The 27,642-nt window shown below is 39.5% G+C and overlaps 1 protein-coding gene across 4 annotated transcripts in view; it reads left to right on the forward strand.

Annotated features, from left to right (window-relative positions):
• Window positions 1–27,642, forward strand: part of LOC124116808 (TOG array regulator of axonemal microtubules protein 1-like) — a 75,186-nt gene that overhangs the window by 8,675 nt on the left and 38,869 nt on the right. For all 4 annotated transcript variants that reach the window (XM_046478322.2, XM_046478325.2, XM_046478323.2 and 1 more), the window contains exons 2-3: window positions 14,498–14,639; window positions 16,823–16,918. In XM_046478322.2, coding sequence (XP_046334278.2) covers window positions 14,498–14,639; window positions 16,823–16,918 — 238 coding nt within the window. The remainder of the gene's footprint in view (window positions 1–14,497; window positions 14,640–16,822; window positions 16,919–27,642) is intronic.

Below are 27,642 nucleotides of genomic sequence, written 5' to 3' on the forward strand. Positions count from 1 at the left end.
GGTTGACATTATGACTGATATTGTGGGAATACACTGAAGGGTTGACATTATGACTGATATTGTGAGGACGTACTGAAGGGTTGACATTATGACTGACATTGTGAGGACACTCTGAAGGGTTGACATTATGACTAACATTGTGAGGACACACTGAAAGGTTGACATGATCACTGACATTGTGAGGTCACACTGAAGGGTTGACATTATCACTGACATTGTGAGGTCACACTGAAGGGTTGACATTATCACTGACATTGTGAGGACACTCTGAAGGGTTGACATGATCACTGAATTGTGAGGACACTCTGAAGGGTTGACATTATGACTGATATTGTGAGAACATACTGAAGGGTTGACATCATCACTGACATTGTGAGAAAATACTGAAGGGTTGATATCATGACTGACATTGTGAGAAAAGACTGAAGGGTTGACATTATGACTGATATTGTGAGGACACTCTGAAGGGTTGACATTATGACTGACATTGTGAGGACATAATGAAAGGTTGATATATCAGTTAATATATCATTCCTGATAAGATAATAATTTCAGATGCAATTTCTTCCGACCGTTTCATCAAAATTCTTTGAAATTGTATCATTGGGTACTTTTTACCTGAATCACTGGTAGATTAGAGAAAACGTGTGTACAGCTGATTGATATTTATTTCTGGCTTAGTTTACGAGAAAATTCACATGGTAATCTTAATCTCCATATAAAACAAAGCCTTGGAGAGCGGGCTTATGTGGCAACGGGATCGGGTGGTCAGACTCGCTGACTTGGTTGATACATGTCATCGAATCTCAGTGTTCGATGTCAATCACTGGATTGTCTTGGTCAAGACTCGATTATTTACAGACCGCCGTCATATACCTGGAATATTGCTGAGTGTGGCGTTAAACAACAAACAAACAAAATTCGAAAGATGCATTATTTAATTGAAGAATAAATGTTTTTTAGTCCTTTATAGTATCGTATCTTTATAGTTTCGGTACAAATACATTTATAAATAATGGCTCACAGTTCACGTAGTTCATGGCCCACTTAGCCATGGCTTACCATTTTGAATTACTCGTTACACTGAGCCGCTTCATGAACTTGTCCCTGTGTCCGTTTTGACAAATAAGATAGAGACCCTATAACAGATCAGTCTTGAGTTCTAGCTGTTAAATGATTGACTTCTCATGGAATTTGTATACAATACTTGTAGTCTCTTGGTGGCCTTTTCCCTAAGCGCTGTGTTGACTGATGCAAAGCCTCCTCCAGAACATGTACTTGACAACCTATTGCTTCAGTGAAGGATGCAATAGTTTACAATCAATAAGTTGATGCAGTGTGTTCCATGCTGCACTCTGCCACAAGAGAGTCCCAGTATGTCACTCCCTGTTCAGCCTATGTTGACTCAACCTCTTTGTCAACTAAATCCATTATCTGTGTCAATAAAATCAAGAGGTTTTTCGGGATCAATTTGTAATATCTTGGGTTTGCATTGAAGGAAAAAAGTCAGCTAATAATATTCACTTCCAAGGAAGGGTCTTTTCTAACTCACTGCAGAAACAGCAGTCCTGTAAATTGTTTTGAGTCAGTACAGATTCTGCAGACATTCTGTCATGTTTCCGTGGTCCAAGTCGGACAGTTTTGGGTATTGGTGGAGTACTTTTTTCTCAGTGTTGATGCCACATATATACCCAATGCTTGTTGTGAGAGCTGAATTAGATAAAGATTGTTTAATTGTGGGACTTGGATAATTGTGTGTCATGCCCTGGATTGGTGCTCATGCCTTCAGCCCCTGGTTTGAGATGCTGTGAACTGGCTGAGATATTGCTGACTGCAGCAGGAAACAGTATTCTTTGTGTTTATAAATATACAATGTAACATGCAGTTTGCTGGCGAAAGATGTGTTAACCCTGAATAATTTAGTTGATCATTTCTTTTTAATGAATCAAATACTTTTTTAAGACACAGACTTATATTGTCCAACCGTATGATAGACATTAATAGAATACCTTGCACAAATCAAATGTCCTTCATTTTACAGTTTGTTATGGAACACTGGTAAAAGTCCAAGGCAATGAAAGCTAGGGAATCAATAGTTATAGGTTGGCAAATACATTATTAATGGCAAAGCCGGACGTCTTAACCCAAATGCTTGGTGAACCTTTCTATGGGCTATATAATCTTGAATCCTGGCGGCTTTCACGAGTAAGGTGGGATCTGATCTGAGGCAGCTATACAAATGTAAAACTGCTTTTCTTTGGAGGCGCTTTGACAGTGATTGATAATTCTTCGATTAGGTTATTGACATTTAGGCGGGTTACTTCTCACAACGAATACATGCAGACAATCACTTCTTGAAAAACTGGTCATACAGACATGAAGTACAAGAGAAAAGTAAAAATAAATTCCTTTCCTTTAACTCTTTTCAAATCCTTTATAGACTAAGCTTATCATTAAACAATATTTGGTCATGGATAAGAAGTATGTATGAATGTGATAGAATACCAACAATTCAGCGGTAGAAACTAACATTTTTAGCCCACTCGTCCAATGGCAAATTTCTACTAGTCCTTATGATACCTTAACTATTGGGCAAGGGCTATAGGACTAGTGCAATTTCTAACGCTGCAGTTGTGTGAGTGTTTGGGTTAGCTTTGTAAGGTTTAAAAGAAATGTGTTGGTCTTCCCATAATTTGTTTATCGTGTTTGTTTTGTCAGAAATTACTTTTATTGTTACTGCTAGTATGATCATCATAAAAATTATTGATCAAGTATCAGTCTTATTCATGTTATTTGTCAACATAGTCAAGTTGATAACACTTGTTTAACAGTGGTTTGCAGGTTGTTTTAGTCACTGAGTGAAAGGTGTCTCATGGATATCTAACAATCATCTCTTCTCAAGCCTGCAGGGGCACAAATAAAACTAAATATATCATCGCCAAGTAAACTTCTGTTGAAAATAAGAATAAGACAGGCTTTGTTTCGCCTTGAGGGTGGTCTCGTCATCGTCATTGTCAACCTGAAGGTGAGCAGGTCACTCACCGACATGCTGCTCGCTAATGTCATGTTTGTTTCACTTTCACCATTAATCTTAATGCTGGTGTGAGGATGGAGGTGATGTGGATTACATATGAGATTGATCAAGTCATTATTCGTTTGTGTGTGTTTGGTCTGATTAATGAGTGACTTAGGAGGGCATAGAAAATGATAACATGAGCAGTAATTATCATTGAACTGCTGCATTGCTAACTAGGTAGGCCATATAGGTGTGAAAGGCAAGTAAATTGGTGATTGTAAGGTATATGTAGCCTCTGTTGATAGTTGAAATTACTTTAAATTTGGAGTTTGATCTTGATCTTTTGGAGTACAATGAGCTTGTTTCTCTCACTGTGATACCCTGTTAAGTTTTCCACTCTTCAACTTCATACACACACTACGTAAATACCAAATACATCTTCATCCTAACACTGTCGCCCCTCGTATACCTTCATCCTAACACTGTCACCTCCCATACACCTTCATCCTAACACTGCCACGTGTCATACACCTTCATCCTAACACTGCCACGTGTCATACTCCTTCATCCTAACACTGTCACCTCCCATACACCTACATCCTAACACTGTCACCTCCCATACACCTTCATCCTAACACTGCCACGTGTCATACACCTTCATCCTAACACTGTCACCTCTCATACACCTTCATCCTAACACTGCCACGTGTCATACACCTTCATCCTAACACTACCACGTCTCATACACCTTCATCCTAACACTGTCACCTCCCATACACCTTCATCCTAACACTGTCACCTCCCATACACCTTCATCCTAACACTGTCACCTCTCATACACCTTCATCCTAACACTGTCACCTCCCATACACCTTCATCCTAACACTGCCACGTGTCATACACCTTCATCCTAACACTGCCACGTCTCATACTCCTTCATCCTAACACTGTCACCCCACATACACCTTCATCCTAACACTGTCACCTCTCATACACCTTCATCCTAACACTGTCACCTCCCATACACCTTCATCCTAACACTGTCACCTCTCATACACCTTCATCCTAACACTGTCACCTCTCATACACCTTCATCCTAACACTGTCACCTCCCATACACCTTCATCCTAACACTGCCACGTGTCATACACCTTCATCCTAACACTGCCACGTCTCATACTCCTTCATCCTAACACTGTCACCCCACATACACCTTCATCCTAACACTGCCACCTCTCATACACCTTCATCCTAACACTGTCACCTCCCATACACCTTCATCCTAACACTGTCACCTCTCATACACCTTCATCCTAACACTGTCACCTCCCATACACCTTCATCCTAACACTGTCACCTCACATACACCTTCATCCTAACACTGTCACCTCTCATACACCTTCATCCTAACACTGCCACGTCTCATACACCTTCATCCTAACACTGTCACCTCCCATACACCTTCATCCTAACACTGTCACCTCTCATACACCTTCATCCTAACACTGCCACCACTCATACACTTTCATCCTAACACTGTCACCTCTCATACACCTTCATCCTAACACTGCCACCTCCCATACACCTTCATCCTAACACTGTCACCTCCCATACACCTTCATCCTAACACTGTCACCTCTCATACACCTTCATCCTAACACTGTCACCTCCCATACACCTTCATCCTAACACTGCCACGTGTCATACACCTTCATCCTAACACTGCCACGTCTCATACTCCTTCATCCTAACACTGTCACCCCACATACACCTTCATCCTAACACTGCCACCTCTCATACACCTTCATCCTAACACTGTCACCTCCCATACACCTTCATCCTAACACTGTCACCTCTCATACACCTTCATCCTAACACTGTCACCTCCCATACACCTTCATCCTAACACTGTCACCTCACATACACCTTCATCCTAACACTGTCACCTCTCATACACCTTCATCCTAACACTGCCACGTCTCATACACCTTCATCCTAACACTGTCACCTCCCATACACCTTCATCCTAACACTGTCACCTCTCATACACCTTCATCCTAACACTGCCACCACTCATACACCTTCATCCTAACACTGTCACCTCTCATACACCTTCATCCTAACACTGCCACCTCCCATACACCTTCAGTCTAAAGCTGTCACGGCCCTGAACACCAGCTGGGCAGTGGGCAGGGACTTTGTAATTCCAAACAAAACAGATCTGGTTGCAAAATTATGAGCAGGACATAACAGTGTAGTTCATACAAGAGCACCTGCTATGGTTGACCAATCAAAGGCAAGATGGTATCAGTCAGGCTTTTGTTGGAGGTTGTAGGAGCTTACTGATCTGAATAACGAGACTTGAATGAGGTGAATGCCGGTCTGGAGGGTTACATCATCCCTTCTAGCCAGAGACAGACTGTAATTACTAACTTATCTCAGGATAGTGTTTGATATCATTAGTTTCCATCTGAAGTAATGAATTGGGTCAAATTCTTATAGGTGTCGTTGTGTCATGGGTTGAACAGTTTTACCTTGGCAGAGACTCAGCTTACAGGTGTACAGTGCAGGGTTCTCACTTTACCCGGACTCTTATTGTGTGTCTCTTTAAAGTTGTAATTTAGCCCTGATTGCAACGTTTCTATCATCTCTGTTAGTGTAGGAACTTGTTGAGATGAATTCTTTGTTCAGATAAAACAATTTCCGTGAAATGTCTATACACAATAGCATGCTTTTGAAATGTATGACTCCATATGCAGTGAATGCTTAATGTCTCCCTGGTCATTGGATCAGTGTTTACTAGATGTTTCATTCTCAGCTTCCTGGGGAGTATACTACCTATGCTGCCTGTGAGGTACAAGAAGGTTAATAGTTGCATTTACCATCTCATCCTGCCCGTACCCATTCACTGGTTGATGGACAGAGGTATATTTCGAACAGCCATAAGCCTGAGGAGACATTGTATGTGCTCCATGTGCGTCAGTGTGGCGCAGGACCAAAGCCCTTCAGGTTCCAAGCCGCCGAACATGGTCCTGATTGGATCCTGATAATATTTCTTTTCAAGAACTAAATCGTTAAAAATGTTTTTATCCACTGCCACTTACTTGTAAGACATTTTGGCTCTTTTGGCTATCCTGTCCTGGTCAACGGTTACTAATGCATCAACGATGAAACCGGTACTTGATTGTGCCATGGTTTAAGAATTGTGTCTGATGGGGATTCTTGCCTTAAACAATTTTTGTTGTCTCACTTCAGTTAGCCTGTAGAAAGTGAAGCAAGGTCACGCACACATCTGCCTCTGAGAGTTTTTACTAGTTCAGGCCTGGCCTATTGTACGTTTTGAATATATTATGGGTTATTATGTTTTTTTAGAAGTAAGCAGTAAGTGTATTTACGGTATTATTTTCTTGCAGGTTGATACATTGTGCTAGGAATCATGTTTTGGTTAATGCAGAAGATTATCATTTGTTGATAACTTATTCATAAATGGTAATAGCCCTTCTACTGATGTTGCTTGACACAACATTCGCTCACCTTCCAGCAATGACAGTATGTAGGATCATGTGGAGAAAATGAACATGTTACCAGGTGGTAAAGTTAATTCAACGATAGTCTACAGCACGTACAGAACCTTCAGCACAGTCTATACACAGACAAGATCACAGACACTTTCTTTGTTTGTCAAAGGTGCAATATCCTCCAGAATATTGTTAACTTTGTGAAAAGTCATGATTCTTTGTTGCCACTTGATTTAGATCAGTTTATGACACTATGTTCTCGAGGCTGGTATTGTTAGCTGTGACACTGGTATGTTGTATATTTCTGCAGGGCAGAAGTTGACATCACTGCTACCCACTTAAACAGGAAGGGTTGAGTGGGTGTACGTGAGTGGGAACAAGGGCGAGACATACCAGTGTTCCCCCTTACCTTGTGTTCAAGTATAGGATAAAACACGCCTCCTTGGTTTTGGTTGAAACTCCGAGTTAGGGCTTTCCTCGAGTTCAAGGCTTTGCATTTTCAACCAAAAGCGAGGGCGTGTTTTTTACAGCTTAGAAACCATCTATGTGCAAGAAATACCAGAAAATTATAAGAAAACATTGAGATACCTTATGGTGAAACAATACAGCAGGTCGTGGTATAAAAGGAATTCGATCAAAGTGTGCGAGAGACAAACATGTGCAGCATGGACCAGCTGGAGTCATGATATGTAAAATTAAACAAGTTTACATCACCTTCCCTGGTGGCTCAGCGGAAAGACAGTGGGTGACAAAACTGTAAAAATTTGTGACTTTTAACCAATCAAAAATGAATATTGTGTTCATATCAAGAGGCCAGTTTATAAGATGGCAATTGTAAAACCAAAGTATTACAATTGAAATGTAAAACCTCAAAGCAGGTTTAGAAGTGACTCATAACAAAACCTAGGTTTGAAGAATGAGCTGGTTACTAGGTTTACCTGAGGTTGTCAGGAACCTTAATATAGGATACACAGGGATAGGTTTATAATACAAGACGGTGCATGCAGTCATCTTGCTCACTCACCAAACAGGGCTAGATCAGTCAGATCTCTACTTGCTAAATGGTCCTGATGATATTGATTTTGTCATGTTGTAAAAGTGCTATCTTAATCCATATTTTTGCATTGATTAACGGTTTCAAACTTTACTTGGCGGTGGTTGCCATTGCTGTATTGTTTACAGCGGTAGAAACTAACATTTTACGTCTACTAGTCCTTATAATGATGACATGTAGCTAAACCCTTAAAAAAGGCAAATTTCTACTGGTCCTTTGATAAGGAGTTTGGCAAGGACTACAGGACTACTGCCGATCTAACGCTGGTTAAAGTGAATGTCCAGGGAAGCCTTAGACTAAAAGATTATAGCCAATAACTTGAATAAAGCCCTATTTACTTTTAAGACGTGTATCACAAAAATATCCTTTGTTTAAAGCTATAGTCTGGTCAACCAGATTTAAGAAAGGATATATTTGCACTTTGAAAGGGGTAATCCGACATGTTGGTACTTTGTTGATGGACCCGTAATGGTCCGGGATAGAATAGTCCTTCAGCAACCCATGTTTGCCGTAAAAGGCAACTATGCTTCTCGTAAGAGGCGACTAACGGGGCTGGGTGGTCAGGCTCGCTAAATTGTTTGAAGCATGTCATCGATCCCAAGTGCGTGGATCAATGCTCATGATGTCAATCACAGGAGTGTCTGGCCCAGACTCTATTATTTTCAGACCGCCATCATATTGATGGAATATTGCTGAGTGTGGCATTAAACAACAAACAAGCAAAACTTTGTTGATGAGGCAAGGTATTACAGGATGATTGATGCATGTATTATGTTGAACAGCATGTGTATCATGGTATATACATGTGTTTTTATATTAAAATATTCTCATACACTGTTATAAGCATGATGAGATCATGGACATGCAGGGCTTGATTTAAGGAATGGGATTTAACTTACACCAGATGCATCTGGACATGAAGACCTAATTGCACCTGGCAAAGCCAGGTTGCAACCTGGGTCTTGTTACGACATATGTTAACACATAGGAGTTACAACTGTTTTAGAGCTAAACTTGCCTTGTGGAACAGGGCTCTTGTGTCAAAAATGTGTCAAAGTCGAAACATCGATGCATAAGCTAGACTAAATAAAATCTCTGATGTTTTGCTGTAAATTGTATTGCTGTGAAAATAACGTGCACATTATCATGATAATCTCGGAGTACCCACAATTTGATGACAAGCCCAAGAAAGCATGACAAATTATGCAAAACACAGGGGTTACTGGGGTAGTATGGTACATAAAGCTTAAAGTTATTGAGTGAGTTCAAAAATGGCTCTAGAATTCTCTATACTAATGTTGCTACTGTCACCCTCTGTAGGTAGGAATAATAGTGTTGACTAAAATAAACCGCACGTTATCCAAACCTACCAGTCTTCAATATGAGCTGGTATTTAGCTGTAAGGTTAGCAGGTGTTTATTGTTGGAGGGCTAGGGTATATCGGGCTGCATTGTTGGGAGTTGCCAGACACAATGAGCCGTGCTCGATAATGAAGGAGGCAGTGACGTCAAACAGCCTTGTCCATGTTGTCTGTAGTGACACGGGGGACACCCCAAACATACTTGCGATCTTCCTTTGTCATAAACATGAAGTATTTATTGGTAGGAGTTACCATGCTCTGGTTTATCTTTGGTGTTAAGTAAACATCTTTATTGTGATAGTTATTAATGTTCTGTGATGTGTGAAGAATGATAGACTGACGGTGACATTGTGTAGATGTTTCAAGACTGTTTAGCTGCCTTTAATGTGTTTTTATGTTGCTTGTGATCATAAGGGTTGGCAGGAGTAAACATGTTTCCATGATCATGATGATGTCACTTTTGTTTGTTGTTTTTCATAACGAGTCTGATTCGAAAGATAGAGGAGCATTTGTGTCCTTGAAATTTTCTGACAATCTTTTGACAAGCACCCCTTGACTAAATGCCAAGTTTCAATCAATGCTGCTAAATGCTAATATAAAAACCCTTAAGTGTCATGTGTATGACTGACAGACAATAAAAAGGTTAGGACATTTATTAACACAAGCAGTGCTGCAGCATGTATAGTTTGTTTGTTTGGTTTGTTTAATGCCGTTCTCAGCAATATTCCAGCTATGTGACGGCAGTCTGTATATAGTCGTGTCTGGGCCAGACAATCCAGTGATTGATATCACGAGCATCGATCCACGCAATTGGGATCGATAACATGTATTAACCAAGTCAATGAGCCTGACCACCCGATCCTGTTAGTCGCCTCTTACGACAAGTATAGTCACCTTTTACGTGAAGCATGGGTTGCTGAAGACTTATTCTACTCCGGATCTTCATGGGCCACAGCATGTATAGAGAAAATTCAGAGTAGACTTCAAGTGAAGGGATCAAGTACATTCTCCTGTCATAAGTCAGGGTTTTAGAGATAGTTTAGCTCTGGGCTCTTGAAAAACAGCTCTGACGTGCTGAAATACTTTGTAATAAACTAGCTGTTAATCTTGTCAAAACATTTGTCAATTGACAAGTTTGTGTGGATATCTCAAAAGATTTTCCTTAAAAGAAACCACAGAAATATTTCTTTGACTTAAACGTCAAATAATTTGTCCGGTCTCTGAAACTTGTTACGAGTCACTGACAATGGAATGTTTTTAGTCTCTGTGATTACATCAGATATAGTAAGGACTGAGTTACCTCCCCTGCACCACAGTAGTGACTATGTTGCGGTGCATGAGTGTAGTCGGGGGCGTGATCAACCATTGCAAGATAACATTTCTCAACCCAGTTTCACTTATTGATTTAACCTACTAGGTCAGACGTGCTATTTGTCCATCTGTATACAGTTACACACATACATCTACCACACTCACACACATACATCTACCACACTCACACACATACATCTGGCTCACTCACACACATACATCTACCACACTCACACACATACATCTACCACACTCACACATATACATCTACCACTCACACACATACATCTACCACACTCACACACATACATCTGGCCCACTCACACACATACATCTACCACACTCATACACATACATCTACCACACTCACACACATACATCTGGCTCACTCACATACATCTGGCTCACTCACACACATACATCTGGCTCGCTCACATACATCTGGCTCGCTCACACACATACATCTACCACACTCACACACATACATCTACCACACTCACACACATACATCTGGCTCACTCACACACATCTACCACACTCACACACATACATCTGCCACACTCACACACATACATCTGCCACACTCACACACATACATCTGGCTCACTCACATACATCTGGCTCGCTCACACACATACATCTACCACACTCACACACATACATCTGCCACACTCACACACATACATCTGGCTCACTCACATACATCTGGCTCGCTCACACACATACATCTGCCACACTCACACACATACATCTGGCTCACTCACATACATCTGGCTCGCTCACACACATACATCTACCACACTCACACACATACATCTACCACACTCACACACATACATCTGGCTCACTCACATACATCTACCACACTCACACACATACATCTGCCACACTCACACAGATACATCTGGCTCACTCACATACATCTGGCTCGCTCACACACATACATCTACCACACTCACACACATACATCTACCACACTCACACACATACATCTACCACACTCACACACATACATCTGGCTCACTCACATACATCTGGCTCACTCACACACATACATCTGGCTCGCTCACTCACATACATCTACCACACTCACACACATACATCTACCACACTCACACACATACATCTGGCTCACTCACATACATCTACCACACTCACACACATACATCTGCCACACTCACACACATACATCTGGCTCACTCACATACATCTGGCTCGCTCACACACATACATCTACCACACTCACACACATACATCTACCATACTCACACACATACATCTACCACACTCACACACATACATCTGCCACACTGATACATATACATCTACCACACTCACACATATACATCTACCACACTCACACACATCTGGCTCATTCACACACATACATCTATCAAACTCACACACATACATCTACCACACTCACACACATACATCTACCACACTCACACACATACATCTACCACACTCACACACATACATCTACCATACTCACACACATACATCTACCACACTCAAACACATACATCTACCACACTCACACACATACATCTGGCTCACTCACACACATACATCTACCATACTCACACACATACATCTACCACACTCACACACATACATCTACCACACTCACACACATACATCTGGCTCACTCACACACATACATCTACCATACTCACACACATACATCTACCACACTCACACACATACATCTACCACACTCACACACATACATCTACCATACTCACACACATACATCTACCACACTTAAACACATACATCTACCACACTCACACACATACATCTACCACACTCACACACATACATCTACCATACTCACACACAAACATCTACCACACTCAAACACATACATCTACCACACTCACACACATACATCTGCCACACTGATACATATACATCTACCACACTCACACATATACATCTGCCACACTCATACACATACATCTACCACACTCACACACATACATCTACCACACTCACACACATACATCTACCATACTCACACACATACATCTACCACACTCAAACACATACATCTACCACACTCACACACATACATCTGCCACACTGATACATATACATCTACCACACTCACACATATACATCTACCACACTCACACGTACATCTACTACACTCACACACATACATCTATAACACTCATACACATACATCTACTACACTCACACACATACATCTACCACACTCACACACATACATCTACCACACTCACACACATACATCTACTACACTCACACACATACATCTACCACACTCACACACATACATCTGCCACACTCACACATATACATCTGCCACACTCACACATATACATCTACCACTCACACACATACATCTACCACTCACACACATACATCTACCACACTCACACACATACATCTACCACACTCACACACATACATCTACTACACTCACACACATACATCTACCACACTCACACACATACATCTGCCACACTCAAACATATACATCTACCACACTCACACACATACATCTACCACATTCACACACATACATCTACCACACTCACACACATACATCTGCGACACTCCCACACATACATCTACCACACTCACACTCACACATCTACCACACTCACACACATACATCTACCACACTCACACAAATACATCTACCACACTCACACACATACATCTGCCACACTCACACACATACATCTGCCACACTCACACACATACATCTACCACACACACACACATACATCTACCACACTCACACACATACATCTACCACACTCACACACACACATCTACCACACTCACACATATACATCTGCCACACTCACACACACACACATCTATCACAATGAGCTTGTGGTTTGCAGGGTGGGACAAGTTGTGTTTATAGTAGAAGATAAAATCTACCACACTGAGGTTACCGTTCACAATGTGGGCCAAGTATTATTATGGTAGAAGATAGGTTTACTGGCCTGCTGGGTATTGTTTCAGATTTGATCTGATGAAGAAAATACAGGACATGAATTGGAGTAAAAAGGAATTGAAGCTGAGTGATAGATCGCAGGTTTAGAAATTCAGGTTTAGTATTGAGAACATAGTTAAAATCATACTGACACTGAAGTGCGCGCTTAGAAAGCGTGTTTTTTAACAGTACTTTGTGACCGTGTTTTTGACACAAAAGGCTGTGTATATGTCACTGGCTTGGACATAAGAAATGTAATAAGTCAGTGGCAAAAGTGAGTAAGTCAATATTGTTGGGCATGTAAGAAATGTGATGCCTTTAGAAATAAAAATACAAAAATGCTGCAAAATGTATTTGTTCAAACAGCATGTTTAAAAATTAAGGCAACTTCTGTGCATCTGTCAGCATGGGTTAACGAGTAAAACCGATTTAAAAAAATCGGAAATAGCTTCCGTGCATCTGGCTACCTGCTGGGGCTAGGGGCAATACTGCCTTAAACTTGACCCTGAGGCCAAGTATAACCCTCATTCCACGAGTCCTCAGAGTTTGTAGCTCAGACCTGCTTTAACAAGACTGAAATATTTGCTATGTTTATTTCTGTCAGTTTGATTCAGTGTCAGTTTGTAGAAAAATTGAAGAAACATGCCGATGAAAAATGGTTCAGAATGATAGTACTCAATAAGTTACAGAGATCCGTCATTGGGTTTCTACTCGTCCTCAGCACAGTTTTGTATTCCCAGACTACTGGGCCAGTGTGAGTTTCAAAGGCTGTTGCATTCCAAATGGCACACCTAAACATCTTTATCAGTGCCCTGTGGCACACTTGAATACTATTTGTCCCTGGATCATCAAGACAGGTACACATATGAAATATTTTATTGATTCTCTGATGGTGACAAGTCTATTACCATGGTGCTAGATATCGATAGGTAGTCCTGGGTACTTGAGTTTTGCTTCTATTTGAATCGGAGGACCCCCAAAGAGTTTATTTTTTAACGTAAGTTTTATGACCGAGACCCCTTGACCTTCCAACTTAATTTCAACACTGGTGCTGTTTCATTTTAGGTTTTGTCCCTGATTATTATACTTGGTAAGCGAGCACCATACCTGTGCTCATCAGCTTGCATTCCACCTTCAGCTGTGGGCACGTGACTAGTATACTGTTCATGTTGGTGTCAGACCCAACTCTCTTGCTCGTGAAACTTGCCTGAGGAGACACAAGTGCCTTTTTGTGATGATGATGATGTCTCTGTTGCAGGCTTTCATGAGTGATGACCCGCCTCCGAAGCCTCGGAACACCTGGATGAATGACAACGAAGTTGGTCAAGATCCTCGCAGAGTGCCAAAGAGAAGGTCCACCGTCATGGGAATCAATGCTGGAGAAGAAGCACCAGAACATGGTAGGACTTTTGTTTCACAAGATTGTTGTCAATGAGGCGTGATGTGCTGTAGGTTTTCAGGATTGCACAGAATGGCTTGCCTTAAAGGTAGCACAGATATTTGTAAATCTGTGTTTTGGCTAGCAGTATCATTCGCTTCATCTTGAGTTTCACTGTTAGTCTTACAGGAAGTGTACGTCCTGTATACAGCAGGGATGGAAACATCCTCACTGGGGTCATCACCAGTAGTTGATTTGGACCAATTGATCTGAATATCTTATAGCTAAAATGGATAGAATTATCATTAAACCGCCCACATGTTAACAGAAATGATTGTGTGTTGGTTGGTTTGTTGTTTAACGCCACACTCAGCAATATTCCAGCTATATGACTGCGATCTGTAAATAATCGAATCTGGACCAGACAATCCAGTGATTAATATCATGAGCATCGATCCACGCAATTGGGATCGATGACATGCATTAACCAAGTCAGCGAGCCTGACCACCCGATCCTGTTGGGTCGCCTCCTACAACAAGCATAGTCACCTTTTAGCATGGGTTGCTAAAGACGTATTCTACCCCGGATCTTCACGGGTCTATCAGAAATGAGCGGGCCACTGTAACTTCATAATGCCCTCATAGAGATGGGGAAAGGTGAAGTCACATTCAATAGTGACGTCATCTGGTTTGTTCTATGACGTTTCCATATTTGTAAAAGTGGGTCAGTGAAATTTGTGTTGAATGCAAAACAGATGTTTATTTTTATTTGATAACAAAGTCTATCCATTTTAGCTATAATAACGGTAACACTATTTTCCAGGGTGTTATCATTTGCAGAAGCCCTTGGTCTTTTCAACTGCCCTTCTTAGTCGGGCAGTTAATGGAAGACCTCAGGCTTCTGCAAATGATAATGCCCTGAAAAATAGCGTTACCCTTATAATGGTACACTCCTGCACAACAAAGTCTTTCAGAAAGTTAAGACAAAATTATATTCTAATGAACCTGATGTGTTCATGAAAATGATATGAAGTCAACAAGGTGGCCTCTGTTGTCAACAATAGAATGTTTTCAATAGAATATATCATACATTTGTGGAATTCAAAATATAAGCTAGCCTGCTACAGTCAGACACGTAAGGACTTGTCATGTGATTGATCTGTAAGTAAGAGTGTAACAATCCAGTGTAGTATTGATGACTAGCTTGAATCACATTATGTATCGCAGTACTATTGGACAAGCTTTGATAAATTGGCAATACTTACCTAGAACTTGTATTTCACATGCTTTTATTTAGTTCCATTTTGTTTTTTAATGACTGATGACTGTACAGTACACAGGTCATTAGGTATAAGACATTATGAAAAAAAAAGAATAAAAACTCATTGACTACTTGTACAAAGTCTTCCCGCCCCCCTCAACCCTCTACCCACAATTGTTGAGAAATAAATGTGCTTTTTGCACAACGAAACACGCTCTTTTTATTTGGATATTGGCTTAAAAAGACCTCTAAGTTAGTCATTGCTATTTGAATTTATTTGTCAACTTGTCCGGTCAGGTAGCCTTGTGGTTAAAAGCATTCGCTCGTCACACCGAAGACCCGGGTTTGATTCCCAACATGGGTACAATGTGTGAAGCCCATTTCTGGTGTCCTCCGCCGTGATATTGCTTGAATATTGCTAAAAGCGGCGTAAAACCATACTCACTCACTCACTCACTCACACTCACTCACTCACTCACTCACTCACTCACTCACTCACTCACTCACTCACTCACTCACTCACTCACTCAACTCACTTGTTTACCTGTTTACCTACATATAAGTGAAGTGGCTGTGCCTGGACATGCTGTGCTGGGTAGAACTAAAACAATGGTGGTACAATAAAAAAAATGAAAGTTTTGATTTTCAATTTTTACTTATTTGCTGATGAAGTTTATGACTATGACCTAACAAGTCACAGAAATGACCAAGACGCTCATTTGCTAACATTCCTCAAAATCACTGGATTCTTTATTTCAATTAACACATTAAAACTGATAAAGTGTGGGAGTTTCAATACACATCCTCATATATAAATATCAATCACTGGCAATTACAGTATGTCAATAAATAAATAAAATTGTAACGTTCCAAATTACAGTATGTGAGTTTCTGACACAGTTGATATGAAGTTACTGTTAACCCAAGACTGATTTCTTCCTCAGGTTCGTACATGCAGATCTACAAACGAAAACAGCAAGCTAACGTCACCAGAATAAACAACTACGCTCTCTCAGATCAAGGGGAGACGACAATTAAAGGTAAGTTTGTTTCACATTAGTAACTAACTGTATAATGTTTCCTGTACACCTGCGTGACCATCAGTCAGCATTCATCTCTGTCCTTCGTGAGTGAGCACCAAGTCATTTCATTGTGTGTCATTAGCTTGATATTCTAGAAGACAGTGCACTGTGGAATAACGGTTCAATTGAGGAGCCTTTTGTGTCAGGGATTGTAATATTCTCTGCCAGGTTTGACGCTCGTGAACTGAAATGTCATCCTTTGATTTGAGGGATCTGGTGGAAAATTTGATACCTGTTGTGTTTAATTGGGAGCACAGAAGTTTGTATGGGGTCACCTGTCATTGTTGGAGTGGGATTGATTTGTCCTGAATGGACTCACTAGGATAGTTAGTGTACTTGATGTTGTGAGGTCGGGTGTGATGGTAGACGTTTTGTGTGTTTGTTGGTGTGTAAATTGTATACTGGGGTGTTGTCAGGTGAATAGAACAAAGGCAGATGTTGTTAATTTGCATGAGATGATTATACAGTACACCTGTCCCAGAAACACTTAATGTTGCACTTCATGACTGTTGTATTGAGAACTTAAAAAACAAAGTGTTCGTTGCAGGTGGTTTGCTTTTTCGGGGAATAGTTTTGTCAGAATTTAAACTTGACAATGTAACCATGATGGACTTATATATATATATATATATGATATAATTTTTAAGAGTAAATTTCAGCATTTTCCAAACAGGATATATTATGTCAATTTCCATGATTTTATTTTAATACCAAGTACACTGTGTAGTTAATTACACATATTTGAAAAAGACAGGCATTATATACTATCATTGAAGTATTTTCCTGACAATTTCATATCCAGTGGTAAACTGGAATCAGTGATCTTGCTGTGTCCAGGGAGATAACTCTTCCATGCTTTGTCACGGATGCTCAGGAGAACTCTCCTCATCAAGGCTGTGTGTGTTTGAGTTTCAGTTTTGACAGATAAAATATTCAATATTGTTTCGTCACAGATGTTTCAGTACAGAAATTCATAAATGATATCAAATATGTCAAGACGTCTTTAAATATTTCCGAGTGATTATCTTACAGTTTGTTTGTTTGTTGTTTAACGCCGCACTCAGCAATATTCTAGCTATATGACAGCGGTCTGTAAATAATCAAGTCTGGACCAGACAATCCAGTGATTGACAACATGAGCATCGATCCACGCAATTGGGATCAATGACATGCATCAACCAAGTCAGCAAGCGCTGACCACCCGATCCCGTTAGTCACCTCTTACAACAAGCATAGTCGCCTTTTACGGCAAGCATGGGTTGCTGAAGACCTATTTTACCCCGGAACTTCACGGGCTACATGTTAGTAGAGCAGCTGCAGATTATCTTACAAATCTGTGTAGTCTATTATACAGATCCAGATACCAACATATCCAATGCAGCCCATGCAAGTCTGTAATAGTTAGCAAGTCTATAGCAAGTCTATATTACTGCAGTTTCAGAAAATGAGGAGAGTTTCTGGGCTCCATGTCATTAAGGTAAACAGGGGCATGGGTGGCCCATTTGTTTAAGGTGCCTCAATTCGCTGTGCAGAGTTGAGTCCCTTGGGCACGCCAGAAACCTGTGATTGAGGGTTCAATCCAGGTTCGCCTAGATTATGTTTCTAGGTTTGTCAGCACCATGCCTGTGCTCATGGGTTTCACCAAAGTGATAAACGTCCGCGACCTGCATCACTTCAGGCTTTCCACCCACATTAAGCTGACACGCCGCGATATAACTGGAATACTGTTAAAAGCAGCGTTAAACCCAACTCACTCACTCACTTATTAAGGTAATTTAGGGAACTGTTTTTCATTGTAAGATAATTTCTTGACATAATCATTCATACAAACCCCCAAACCCAGTACACCACTAGTTAAACCACTAGACATTATCATACATACAAACTCCCAAACCCAGTACACCACTAGTTAAACCACTAGACATTATCATACATACAAACCCCCAAACCCAGTACACCACTAGTTAAACCACTAGACATTATCATACATACAAACCCCAAAACCCAGCACACCTCTAGTTAAACCACTAGACATTATCATACATACAAACCCCCAAACCCAGCACTCCTCTAGTTAAACCACTAGACATTATCATACATACAAACTCCCAAACCCAGTACACCACTAGTTAAACCACTAGACATTATCATACATACAAACTCCCCAAACCAGTACACCACTAGTTAAACCACTTAACCTTATACATAAAAACTCCCAAAACCCAGTACACTGCTCATAAAACCACTTGACATTAATGATTAACATACATACAAACTCCCCAAACCCAGAATATAACCAGACTGTCTCTGTGGTCTATAGTGAAAGCATCTGCCAAGAAAGCGGACGCTCCGGGGTTCGACCCCCATCCGCGTCATACCAAAAGTTAAACGCAACGTTAGACCCCTTTTCACCTCACCTCTTATAAAACCATTTGACATTATCGTACGTTGGATCTTGGATCAGTTACCATATTTGTTTCAATGTTTCTGGTTGAGATCAATGAATCAATGTTCCATGTAAGAGTGATGGCTGCTGTTTATGGCCGCCTGTCAGTTATGGCGGTGCTTGCCATGCGTCACCGATGTATTAGTGGGATGCCCACATAAACTGGAACTCATTGCTCTGCATGCATAAATAATTTCTACCACGTTGTTAGGATGCTTGGTCCGGAGGGTGTCTTTGTGAGTGCTTAATGGCAACATTTGTCTCCAGATACTGTGTGTTGCTAATAACAGCATTGATTCCGTAATGTCGTATTGTAATAACAACTTGTTAGTGGCACGTGTAGTTGGTCAGATAATCTTCATGTTATTCTGATTGGTAATTTATAGCTGGAATATTGCTTAGCGTGGAGGCGTTAAACAACAAACTATCCAAATGGTCATTTGGTACGTGTGCAAATCTTTATAGTTGGGTAGCTGGAGTATTGCTGAATGCTGCATTAAACAACAAGCAAGCAATTATAGTTGGGTATTTATGCATGTCTGTAGCTTTAGAAACTAACAGTTTTCGGCCACTAGACCTTATAATGATAACATATAGCAAAACCCTTAAAAAGGGCAAATTTCTACTGGGCCTTATGATACCTTAACTATTGGGCAGTTTGGCAAGGGCTATAGGACTAGTGCCAATTTCTACCTCTGGTCTGTACCAAATATCCCCGTCCCAATCGGGTGCTGTGACAATTGTGATGTTTGTGGTACTGTGACTACAGCTGCTGGAGAGGCATGTGCCATCTGTTTGCCATGGCTGCTGTATGATACTAGCAGTACAAGCCTGTCAAGATTAACAACAGCAGGAGTGGTCGGGACATTTAAGTGATCGGGACAGTCCACAAAATAATTTTGTTCCCATATGAAATTAAATAGCATTGCTGATGAAAAGTCTGAAAAGTTCAGAGCATGAAGTGGAGGAGTAACGATGTGGTGTGGTGTGATATGATACGCAGCCTGATACTATGGGTGCAATCCCGATACCATGGATACTGTAGTTTTATTTAATAAGTTTTGATGTTCTTCTGGCAGTGAATCACAACCCTGAATCAGTTGTTTTTATATCAGAAAACGAAGATGGGATGTTGTAGGGCAGAAACATATTGGCTGGCGGGCACTGTGAATGTTATGTTATTTATATTTTATAAAATATATCATACAGCTAATACTAGAGAATCTGTGTAGGGTGGTTGTTGAACGGTTTTGTTTAGTTTTTTTAATCTATTATGATGCATGTTTTTTACACCAATATAACTTGTAATTTAATGTATTTTATGTATCACGATACAAGGGTTGTAAATTGATGTATTGTGGGCTTTGTATCATGATACAATACTGTATCGCTGTATCGTTACACCACTAGTGTCAAGAATAGGGGTTAAATGACACAGCAAGATCACGATACAATACGTTTCATGGAAATTTCTTGACAATGAATATTTCAGAGCAGGTTGAAAAAGAAAGCTTGCTGTAGATACATGTTTGTAGCAAACTTGAAACGCAAATTACAACACATTTTGGTACATCTGACTGACAAAAGCGCCAGGGGTAATTAAACATGACTAAGTAATTTATTTTAGCAAATGTATCTTCTTGTATTGATACAGATAAAAACATATCATGTGTGGTATCGTCACATGAAAACTCATGATGCAACGGTGCACTGATGTATCATTTCATCCCTAATCAAGAAGTGATATCCCCAACATGAAATATCTTATCTAAATATCTTTAGTGGTCCCCATTACTGTATCGAAACACCTGATGCTCCAGTGCAACATCTATCCTCCTCCTTCTTATCACTGATACTGAATGTTCTGTCATGAGTGTTTTTTGTTTTTGTTTGTTTTTTGTTTAATTTAACTCTGCACTTACCAATATTCCAGCTATATGACGGCGGTCTGTAAATAATCGAGTCTGTACCAGACAATCCAGTAATTGACATCGATACATACAATTGAGATTGATTACATGCATCAACCAAGTCAGCAAGCCTGACCACCCGATCCCATTAGTCGCCTCTTACAACAAGCATAGTCGCCTTTTACGGCAAGCATGGGTTGCTGAAGACCTACACTACTGCCTAAAAGTTCATTCCCCTAACACGCGTTGAGAACGCGTGTAACACGCATGTGACACGGGTGCTCAACGGGTTGCACACGCGATTCACACCCGTTGCACACCCGTGTCCAACGGGTGTGAATCGCGTGTGCAACCCGTTACACACGCGTGTGCCACGCGTGTAACACGGGCCCGGGTTCCAGTTGAAGTTGACAAATTTATCAAATGAATAGTGAAATAAAACAAAACAGTGAGATGTGAAATTTGAGTTAATGAGCGGCCATTGAGCTGTGTTCACCAGACCGTAAATACAAGGTCGGCCCATCTTAATTAGTGTTCGGTTGCTAGACTTTTATGGCATGAACCATTCCACTAGGGTCCAGTCTAGCCGTTGTGGCTAGCCGACAGTAGAACAGTAGTGAATTTAGATGCGAGTTTATTGCTAAGAAACCCCCGTGTTGACACGATTGTCGCGGGTTGGTAAATGTTCGCCATTAATAAAATAATTGTTTGTGGATTGCGAACATATTCATTTGCCCACACGAGTCATTCCATTTGATTGCAAATATAACGTTTTTCGTTCGCCAAATTTATGCTTTAGACAGTTCAATTATGACATAGCCGTCACCACTACTAATGTCTCATTATTTCACGTAGGAATATGTCCCATTTCCCCACACCCAACTTTCTGTGTTGTATTTTGAAAAATAAATAAAAGAAGGTTTTGAGTGGGACACTTTTATACTAATTATAAGAGGATGTTGAAAATGAATATTAACAGCCATGCTGTCTGACAGTTGATAAAATTTGAGATCTTCACAATCACCGGGTGTGACCATGTAGACAGAATCTCGTTAGGGTTTGTGATTTTTACATTTGCCCAATTACCATAGTGAGTATTGCTGGGGATACCAAACGTAACAGTTTATTATTAGAGGTTGTGAGTACCTATACCACGTAGATAGGATATCTTTAGGATTTTAATCCTTCTTTGAGAGGCATTTAGAAGTTGGAGTACTACGTTAGGATAAGATTTATGGGTGACTTTAGTCCTTTCTTTCTCTGTGGGTAATCCTTTCACGTTCATTTGAGGAAGTCACTCAACCAGGTCATGACAGGTCGTGAGTTTACTTACTAACTACTGTGAGCGTTTTTGGCATGACATCTTTTCTTGTATAAACATAGAATCGATGCTCACTCACTCACTGTTAATCTTCTGCAGTTTGCTGGCAAAGTGGGGATAAACCTCAGTGTCAAAGACGATCAAACTTAGTTCGAATCCTTGTTTATATGTGACATCTCCCAAATGGGGACATTTTCATAAACTTGGCAAGTGATGATGAATTTTAATATTAATATTATTATAGTTTATGAAATTGTTAATAAAACTTTAATAAAATTGTGCTTCACTCTCACGAAAAATATATTGTCTGTGAGTAAATTTATTTGTCACGTTACATCGGCATTTTTCAGTGATATTGGGACTACATGAAACATGGCTGGTTTTACATTTCTGATACAGGTGCTTGACTGACTGAGTAGTTCATGATCAATAAGATATGTTTAAATCAGTCAAGTTTGCAACAATAGATGAATAAGTTGATACATTTGGACCGCAGTTACCGATTAACAACTTAAGACATAGAGACAGGGAGGAGATATATAACCAAACCTATGATCCTGTTGAGACAGTTGACAGTTAGAACGTTGGATTAAACGACAGCAACTAATTTGAACATTCCCCAGTTATATCATAAAATACATCATAACTCATAACAGTCCGAGAGACAGCTTCCAGACATATACTAGTATTGAAGGGACAATCGCTTTTGACAGTTTAAAAATAAACTCACCTTAAGGTGCTTGGCAAATCAAAACTGACCTCCCTGAATATGTTTTTTAGGTTTGACAGCAACTATGCTTGTGGATTTCAGAGATAGACATGATTGGTTAGCTAGATGTTATTACAATAAGCGAAAATGTCTTAAAAGTCCACAGTTGGTTTAATAGTACAAAAAGTGTGTTATAGATCTATCAACGTTTTCTTTTATTGAACATAATATTTGCACTATTTTGCTGTGAGCTGTAAATAATCTAGCCTCCCCATGTACGTAACTTACATATATTTATGTATTGCCAGAACAGCAAATAGAGTTCTGGTAGATAGGTACCTCGGAGATATAACGTGCGCTTTCCGACTTAAGCCTATCTCGCACACGGGGAAGCACTTGTACTATTAGGGTAAAAAAGGGTAATGATTAAATAAAGAAGTGCAACGTAAAAGTGTTCAATTTCAGTCTGCCTCACCAAGCGTAAGAAAGCATTGTACATGTTCTCATAAACCACACTGATGCAATTAAGCAAATGAATATTTGCTGTGGGCAAATATCTATTTTCTATATATATTTGTAGATATGAAGCATTCTAGTTAATTGTGGATGCTTTGGGCAGACAGAATTGTGTTTATTTCCAGGCCATCCTGATCGTCGTTTACTACTATAAGGTGTATGGTTGGAGGCAAGATCAAAGGCGCCGCACAGCATTTATTAGATAACAGACGGGGTCGTCCGTTTCGCTTTGAACAACCACCCCACCTGTCTGTAGGAGTTATATAATCGGTGCGAAAATAATTGTGTCAAGTCCACTGCCGGGCTGATGCGGTGTCAGTGTCAGCGATGAACATGAATGCTCAAATTATAGACTTGTAGCACTCACAAGTTGCTTAGCCAAATTATTTGAAAAGTGTATATTCAATTCTCTGATAACAGGAAATATAACCTTAGAAAAAGATTCAACATACAAACAATCAAATGTCCTATGCTTATTATCATTTCTTCTGGATATGATCAACCTGCGGAACCCTCTATCCGATGAAGTAACTAATGCTCGCTCATTAAAAGAAATCAAATCCTTAATTAATCGTTCTGATGCAATTATTAATAATTTTGACTTCAAATATTTTCATAGATCATGCCAAATTGTCCACTGTCGCCTTAGGCTCGGCTGCAGTGACTTAAACGCTGATAAGTTTAGACGACATGTATCAGACATACCAGACTGCACTTGTGGATATCACCTTGAAGATGCAATTCACTTTTTCTATAACTGTTAAAAAATACGATAATATCAGAAACACTGTGTATTTCTACACACATGGGTATGGTCTAAAAATTATATTACATGGCAGTAGTTAAGCAGTTCTACAAACATGACTCTTCTTAAATCAGTTGTCAAAAGCAAAAGGTTTGAGTAGCTTAATTTTATGCATGTAGTAAAGGAAAACTGCATTACCTTATTTCAAAGACACCACTTGCTTGCTTTCATTTGTGCATTTTGTATGTTTATGTTCATCACTCTCTTATATATATCCAGCTGTTGTTAAGTTGTTACCTGGAGAGGTATTACATAAGCATGTTTTGCTTGTTTACCGATCCAGATTTCTTTTGAAATAAAAATACGTTTAAGCCAACACAGCTAACTGTAAAACACATGATTGTAAACTATTCAAAAAGGGGCACTAATCTCTGGCTTCTTCTCGGGTGTCGGACTCAAACTCATTTATTCTTAGAATAACATGACATACAATTATCTACAATTTTTATTATGTACAATTTAATAAAAATAGGATACGTGGATACTAATACAATTTACCAATTGTATTGTACACATTGTTAAGGAATTTAGATAGGCCTTTAAGATTTCTTACACTGTTAGTGGTCATAATTTTCTTAAATGTTTGGAAACTTAAGATATTGCTTATTTAAGAGTTCATATCGCCGTTGGTGAAAAGCTTCACATCGGAATATATAATGCAATTCATCTCCCACGGCGATAGAATCACAGAGTGGACACTGGTTGTCTTCCCTGGGAATGTTCAGCCATCGACCAGTTTCAACTGGTACTCCTTGGTTAGAAAGTTCTGACTTTTAGTATTGGGAGAAATATTGATTTTGAGAGCAGTAGATATTTCGCAAATGAAGGTTGATTCTTCAGGTAACACGACCTTTGGATTTCCGCTTTGGCTTACTAACTGCCGTGAGTCAATTTGCTCGTTAACGCAACCGAGCGTGACAAGAGACTGGGCTACCAGTCTGCAAGGACAGCTAAATAAACTTACGCATTTTTGAAAACTGATTGGTTACCCGTGATGTATGAAGATTTCAACAAAGGGCGCATGGTAATTAATTTCTTCAGCCTAAACAAACATACAAATAACGGCGAAAGCTCATCGGATGTCGTCATTTGGAAATACCCCTGATTGTTACAGTTTGATAATAAAAAAGTATCCCTGAGTGAAAGCATTTGCGGATTTCGGATTGCGTGGATGATACAATTACTACTCCCTTGTTGTCATCCACATTTTCTGGTATAACCCTACACTTCTGTATTTGTCGTAATTCACTTGCTGCTCAGTTAATGAATTTATAACATGTATACTTAGTTGTAGCACCACTCAGATTACCCGATAAAGGTTCAAATTTGGTCTTTCTTGTACCTGGGGTAATTATTTAATCTAAATCCAGGTTTGAAGTGAGGTGGAATGTGAGTTATGCACGTCGCAGCCCAGCAAGTGATGTATGATCAGTTGCTTTACTTTTTTTGTAAATCAACTGATCATTCCCAGACATCAAAGGATCAACAGGAAATACGTTGATTGATTAATTACTGTTATCTTGCACAGTGGATATGTCAAAAGTAAGTGTTTACATGTGAAGGTAGGGTTACTAAACCTAGGGAATACTCATATCATGGCGTGAAGTACAGATGTAAAAACAACATACTTTGTTCAAAGGGTAACCGATAATACACTGACCGGTTGTTCATTGTTATCTAACTCAATGTATGTTTTTAAGAACCGTGGACATTATAAAAATAGTTGTCACGTGGGCTTTCTCACCTAACTTGGCACCTATGTGAAACAATTGAAACAAAATAAGTGATCAGTTAAGAAACAAACACGGGTTATACTATTCGATACATTTAAATAACGTTTAAAAACTATATATTTAAAAAATTTAATATATTTCATATATATTCCAAATATTGTTTCCAAATAATTATTATTAAAGTATTTGATTCTCACATAGACATTTTACATCGAATAAGTATTTTTGTACAGCTGCAGACGCAATGGATATTGTTCCTGTATGTTGATATTCCCGGATACATTATAACTTTGGTAGGTTGTTATAATGATATTTGCATTTTGTTTTCATTCATTCGCTGCAGCTTTGAACAGAATCATTCTTGTTCCTTTCCGTTTGGTTGGGAAGTTTTTCGATGCGCGATAGACGGTGTTTTCACAAGTATTTTCTTTTGTAAGCGTGTATATGTTACAGTCAATGTGTAAAATATGATTCACTCAGGCAATTTATTAAATATCTAAATATTTCAGTTATTTTACAAATTGACTGAATAATCCATTCATTTATTTAACCGACTGACTAAAAATGATAAAGACGACCAAGAGAGCTTAAACACATCACAATATATTAATTATGCTAAGAAAAGAAGCCAAACAATACAGAATTGTACTTGGTGATGGTATTAAACATAAACAAATATTTGGAATTCGTTATCATATTAATAAAGATGGACATATTTTTCAGTTAATTTGTAAAATAAACTGAATATTTAGGCGTTTTAATACATTTCCTTAGTGAAATCATATTATGTAAACATATCATGTAAACATATACACACGGTAAAATAAGCAATGTTCAGTGAAATATTTACTCTGTGTTGCAAGTCAAAATAGTGTACACGAAGATCGCACAATTACCAAGCAAGTGACTTATCAAAACTGCATCACCATTACCGATGCTCCCCACAAATATACCTACATTTCAAAAACTGTATTTCATTTTTGTTGATCAGTGTGACCATACGTCCTTCTACTTTCAATTAAAATGCGCTTACGAATGGCGAGCACAGGTCGCGAACAAGTCTAGATTTCTGCTATATCATCCGGGTACTCACTGGGAAAATACAGTAATGCACAGGTAACAACTACTCCCGCGGAATTGCTTTAGATCAGTGTCCTTTGTACGTTGAAATACTGTATATTGTGAAAGACAAAATGATGTATCAAGGATCAAGTAGAAGGAAGATACATTGACCGTTGCGCT

This window comes from Haliotis rufescens, unplaced genomic scaffold (assembly GCF_023055435.1).
Source record: "Haliotis rufescens isolate VD_foot unplaced genomic scaffold, xgHalRufe1.0.p SCAF_72, whole genome shotgun sequence".
Taxonomy (NCBI): domain Eukaryota; kingdom Metazoa; phylum Mollusca; class Gastropoda; order Lepetellida; family Haliotidae; genus Haliotis; species Haliotis rufescens.